The 6417-nt window shown below is 37.5% G+C and overlaps 1 protein-coding gene across 1 annotated transcript; it reads left to right on the plus strand.

The window, feature by feature from the left end:
- The first annotated feature begins 5115 nt into the window (after window positions 1-5115).
- On the plus strand, window positions 5116-6063 carry LOC127221861 (putative olfactory receptor 5AK3). The gene has a single exon (XM_051183837.1). The coding sequence runs from the start codon at window positions 5116-5118 to the stop codon at window positions 6061-6063; it is 948 nt and encodes a 315-aa protein (XP_051039794.1).
- Window positions 6064-6417: the final 354 nt, after the last annotated feature.

A 6417-nucleotide genomic window follows, 5' to 3' on the forward strand; every position in this document is an offset into this window, starting at 1 on the left:
TGTGTGTGTGTGTGTTCCATACTATCATCATGTTAGTGTGATGGTTTCATGGTACTCATAATTTGTGTGTCCACAACAGGCAATGACATTGGAAATACTTCATATATTCAATCACAATTCATATAGAACTCTGGTGAAACACTTTTTCATGTAGCTTACTAATTTCCTAACTTGACTTTTTAAAAATTTCAGTTTGAGAGTTCCTTAACATTCCATGCAAAGTCTAGAATTGTATATGTGCATTTTAAAAAATCCTTGAATTGTTTTTTTATTTAATTTATTATTTTACATGTCGATCCCAGTTCCCTCTCCCTCCCTCCCTCCCCCCTCTCTCCCTTCCTCCCTCCTTCCCTTTCTCCCTTTTACCCACTCAGCCCTCTCACATGCACCCTAACCACCCTCCCCTCCCATCCCCCCACCCCAATTCCATATGTAGGGCAATGCCATCCAGTTGGGGTCATGTAGATCTGACAGGTCATTTGAAGTAGGGACTAGGGCTTCTCTCCTGTCTCTAGGTTAAGGCAGTTATCCCTCCATGGGGGATGTGTTCTCAAGGTCCTTAAGAGAAACTTAAGCCAATTCCTCTAAAATCAGGAACAAGACAAGGCTGCCCTCTCCCTCCATATCTCTTCAAGATCATACTAGAAGGTCTAGCTAATGCTATAAGACAACAAAAAAGAGATCAAGGGGATCCAAATTGGAAAGGAAGAAGTCAGACTGTCTCTATTTGCAGATGATATGATAGTTTACATAAGTGACCCAATAAACTCTACCAGGGATCTCCTACAGCTGATAAACACCTTCAGCAAACTAGCAGGATACAAAATAAACTCAAAAAATTCAGCAGCCCTACTTTTTTCAGACGACAAAGAGACAGAGAAAGAAATCAGAGAAACATCACCCTTTACAATAGCCACAAGCAACATAAAGTATCTTGGTGTAATGCTTACCAAACAAGTAAAAGACCTATATAATAAGAACTTTGTGGCTCTAAAGAAAGAAATTAAAGAAGATACCAGAAAATGGAAAGATCTCCCATGCTCTTGGATAGGTAGGATGAACATAGTAAAAATGGCAATCTTACCAAAAATCCTTGAATTGTAACATGCCTTTTCTTCATCCCCACCAGCCCCTCATCCCCAGCATCCCCTCATCCCCCAGCCCCTCACCCTAACCCCCATCCACTCCTCAGGGAGGGTGGAGCTTCTCATAGGGAGTCATCAAAGTTTGTCACATCCCACATATATTTTTTATAAAGCCTTGTCTATCTGGAGTGGACCTAGTATAGATCTGCCTGGTAATTGCTTTTCCTCTCAAGGTAGAATCTGTCCTTTGAAGAACTCCATTTTGCCTATTTTCTGACAGATTTAAATGACAAAACAATTTTCCTAGAATTTACTTCTTTTCAGCCCTCATTAAACTGAAGCTGAAATCAGCAGTGTCTTTCTTATTAATTATATATGTCCTATGGTGTTTATTTCTCAAAGAATTGAAAGTACCTGAGAAGCCATTGTGAACACTGACATAGTTTTCCATATTCTGTCACTAAAAATCAATTGCTCCTGACCAGTTTCTCTATGATGACACAACACTGCTGAGAGTTACTGATAGAAGAGTAATGGAATGCTCTACTGATGTGCTGGGGATGTGAGACATTTTTTCCTCTATAGGTTACATTACAACATAACACATTACACATACAAAAAATGAACAAAAGTGTTAAGCAAAAATTAAATCACATATTTAGCCATGATATAATTAGATAGCTAGTTTTTAATAGCCTGGGGCTGTGAATATTGCTCAAGGATAAAGTGTTTGCCTAGCATGTATTCCCTTGAGTCCAATACTCCACAGTGCCTAAGGTCTTTTTGAATAACCTGATACACCCTTCAATAATTAATTCACATTTATAATCCACAGCAGTCGTATGTATGTCTGTCAGTGTATGTATATATGTTTGTGTGTCTGTATGTGTCTGTGAATGTCTGTGAGTGTGTGTCTGTGTTTGTGTCTGTTTGTGTGTTTGGTGGTTGCTTGAGAGCTTCAAAAATGGTCATTTATCCTGGAAGTTTCTACTTCCTTCATAGGCTTTGTATCTTTCTGCATTCTTTGTATATCAGATGTTGGCAGCTAATGTTAGTAAGCCAGGGAAGTTCTAGTGTCTCCCCTGAGTTATTGGCCTGTCAGTTATAACCAAAATTTATAAGCTATAAGTTGTGTTATGAAAGGGTATGCACTGGTTCTTACCCAAAATGCCCAAGAAACTATTCTCGAAGGATCTGAACCAATCCTCATTCTTTCAGACCCTCTTACCATTCCTAGAGGATTCAGTAGTGTGGATCTAGCTGATGCTCTCAACTTTCCCTGTTGCTGACCCAGTATTTTATCTTCTTGTGTTTGATAAATCAGTAATGAATCATCAACATGAGTTTTAGGTTGAAAGTTGTACCATTGTTATAGGATCCTTCGCAGGTGCATATTAAAGAAATAAAAATCTTTATTAGAGGTCTGTGAAACTTCTGTTCTCATGTTCAAGTTATGAAGGGAGAGGATTGGTCTCCTCTATTATTGATGTGTTCTTAAGTCTTTCTTCTTCTCACACCTCTTGCCTTTCCACTCTAGAGTGATACAGTAAAAAGTTCCTCAGAAAGTGTTATTCCATCTTAGACCTACTAGCTTCTAAAACTGTGAGTCCAGTAAAATTCCATTATCTATACAAATTGTCAAATATTTAATATTCTAATGTAGCAAAACAAAAAAGACCAATGTGATTTCAGAAATAACTTGAAGTAGACCAATGTTCCCATGAAACAGCAGAAGCATCACCAGACTTAAAAACATAGGATGTCTGCTAATTTTGGATTCCAAATACATTAAAATTTTTCATCTCTTAATATTTCTCATATAATATTTAGATCACATTTCTAGTAATATTACAGTGTTTATCTGAAATCTACACTTTAAATTGGTTTTACAAATGGCAACCTTAACATACATCATGCCAAGTTCCACAACTATTAATACCTAGCTAACAAAGGAAGATTCCTAGGAGCTGATATCCAGATGCCCCAGTTTCTGTAACAGTGAAGATGAAGAATTGATTCAACTTGTAGGGAGATTGTCTGTGCTCCACTGGGTAGAGTATGGATATGGGTCATGACTACACACAAGCAAGTGTGATTCAAAATGGGGTCTATAGTCTAACAAGTTGGCTCAGAACATCAAACTGTTTCCTGACATGCTTGATGACCTGAGTGTGATCCCCTAGATCCAAGTCAAGTAAGGAGAGAATCAATTCACACAAGTTGCCCTTTGACCATAACACACCATACATGCTCTGCAGCATGAGCACACACACACTCACACACATGTACACACACTCACTCACACACACGTAAATAAATAATATATAATCAGAGGTTTTTTTTTTTTTTTTTTAAGAAGTGAAGTCTATCCCTAGTCCCATAAGAAAAAACACAAGTATTGTTGGGAAAGAAGTCAATTTACGCCATAAAAAGGCCATCAGATATAGTTTTATAATCTGCAATCCTTGGCAGTATGGATGGAAGTTTAAGCATAATGGCACTGGATCACAGTTTTTAGTTTAACATTGTGTGAATGCATGTTTGCTTTATACTTAAGAGGACAATGGAAGAAAAACAAAGATTGTTACTATTTAAAATAAGATACCATAAATATTAAACTGTTACCACATGAATTTTTTTCTTAAGGCTGAACCAAAATTGAAAATGGCATGGAAAATGCAAATTTACCTCTCATATCCATTTTGTGAGGCAAGCTCTTTATATGATAGCTGTAAAAGAAAAAGGTAACAATAAGTCATATGATAAAATGTGAGGATCATGAATATGTCTCAGAACCTTTTTCTTGCATAGACTAATAATTGCAACATCTATGACTAGAATTACGTGATTGAAAGAATAAAGGAATAGAAAAAATTATAGGCTATTAAAAAAAGATAAAAAAAAATTATATTAACTTATGTAAACATAAAAACTTTTATTACAGCAGAAAGGTATGTCAGCCTAAATTTCTTGGATTTATGCATAAAAAGGCAGCATTCTTTTATCAAGTACAATTTATTTGAAAATGAATTCCTGGCTCAAATACATTGACTGTATACTGGCTCTAGCATCTTATCTTAGAGGCTATCAAAAATAATTGTACTTGTGATAAACACCTCGGTTAAAAAAAATATATTAGGGACTTGAGAGAGCAGCAGTGAAGGGTACTTGCTACTCTTGCAGGGGACCTGGGTTAGGTTCTCAGCATGCACATGTCTCCTCACAACTGTCTACAACTCCCGTTCTGATGATTCTAGCACCTGCTTCTGGCCTCTGTGAACACTACATGTTCATGGTACACATGCATCTATGTAGGCAAACACTCATACACAAAAAATAAAATAAATAAAGCTTTTTCAAAAGTAATGTGACATGGGTCTCAGGATGGATTATTGGTGCATAGCCCAATTGTCAGCGGAGACGCTTCATTCAGCAACTGATGAAAAGAGATACAGAGACCCATGGCCAAACATTAGCCCAAGCTCAGGGAATCCTAGCAAGGGAAGGATTATAGGAGCCAGAAGGTCAGGACATCACACGAAAACCTTCAGAATCAACTAACCCATAAAGGAGCTCACAGAGTCTGAACTGACAACTTGGGAGCCTGCATATATGGGACAGTGGTATAGTGTGCTCTTTTTGTGGAACTTCTAACAGTGGGAGAAGAGGCTGTCTCTAACTCTTCTGCTGGCATTGGGACCCTATTCCTCATACTGGGTTGCTTTCCCCAGGCTTAATACAAGGGTAGGTCCTTAGGCTTACTGCAACTTGATACACCATGTTTTGTTTATATGCATGGGAGGCTTTTCCTTTTCTGAATAAAAATGGAAGTGTAGATTGAGGTTAGGGGTAGGTTGACAGAGGGGAGGATGGGTAGGCAATGGAAGGAGAGGAGGGAGAGGTAACTGCAATTGGAATGTAAAATTAATTAATTAGTTATTAATAAACAATATAAAATATAAGAATCCTTTCATTCAATAACTCCTGTTTTCCCCTCTTACCTTGGTCCCCTTCAGACTCTTTAGCAGCTATGGCACAAAGAAATGACACCAAAGTCACTGACTTCTATCTTCTAGGATTTGGGGTCCAACATGATACTCAGTGTGTCCTCTTCATTGTATTTCTCATCATCTATGTGACATCCATGATGGGTAACATTGGGATGATTCTCCTCATCAACACTAACTCTAGACTTCAGACCCCTATGTACTTCTTCTTACAACATCTGGCTTTTGTTGATATCTGTTACACATCTGCCATCACTCCCAAGATGCTGCAGAGCTTCATGGTAGAAGTCTGCTCCATACCATACACAGGATGTGTAATGCAATTGCTGGTATATGCCACATTTGCAACCAGTGACTGTTACCTCCTCGCTGTTATGGCAGTAGACCGTTATGTGGCAATCTGTAAGCCCCTTCGCTACCCTATAATCATGTCTCAGCAAATCTGCATCCGGTTGGTAGCTCTTTCTTATTTTATGGGATCAATAAATTCCTCAGTACACACAGGATTTACATTTTCATTGTCTTATTGTAATTCCAAAAGCATTAATCACTTTTTCTGTGATGTTGTCCCAATCATCACTCTTTCGTGTTCCAACACTGATATTAATTACATGCTACTTATGGTGTTTGTGGGATTTAACCTGACATTCACTGTGCTGGTCATTATATTCTCCTACATATACATCGTGGCTGCCATCATGAATATGTCTTCCACTGCAGGGAGGAAGAAAACCTTCTCCACATGTGCCTCGCACCTGACAGCTGTCACCATTTTCTATGGAACCCTCGCTTACATGTACTTACAGCCTCATTCTGACAATTCTGAGGAGAATATGAAAGTAGCCTCTGTGTTTTATGGCATTGTGATTCCCATGTTGAACCCTCTGATCTATAGCTTGAGAAACAAGGAGGTCAAAGAAGGTTTAAAAACAATGAGCAAAAAGTTCTTTGCATTGGATGCAAAGCATTGAAATGGGAAACTGAAAGTGTCTGTTAAACATGTGTTAACACAACTTAATAATCTGAATCTGAAAACATATTCAGCTATGAATCAGTGCTACATATATCAATATGTAATAACTTAGATTGTGGAAAATAAATACCCCAAGACCTGCTCCCAAAACTGACTTTTTATGTAATGTCATTTAAAAAGCATGTTACATTAGCATGTAACATTTCTCAGGATGAAGTCTTTATAGGCATTATTTGAAAATTTAAGAAACATACATAAAGTTTAAAAAATATTGTTTCAAATATGTTAATGGATAGAAAATCATCCAATTCTTGTGGTAATATATTGTTTATGATTTAATTATGCTTGCCTG

The sequence above is a fragment of the Phodopus roborovskii genome, unplaced genomic scaffold (genome assembly GCF_943737965.1).
Source record: "Phodopus roborovskii unplaced genomic scaffold, PHOROB, whole genome shotgun sequence".
Classification (NCBI taxonomy): Eukaryota; Metazoa; Chordata; class Mammalia; order Rodentia; family Cricetidae; genus Phodopus; species Phodopus roborovskii.

Coding starts and splice junctions, on each gene's coding strand:
- LOC127221861 (XM_051183837.1), top strand. CDS start 5,116: ATGGCACAAAGAAATGACACCAAAGTCACTGACTTCTATCTTCTAGGA.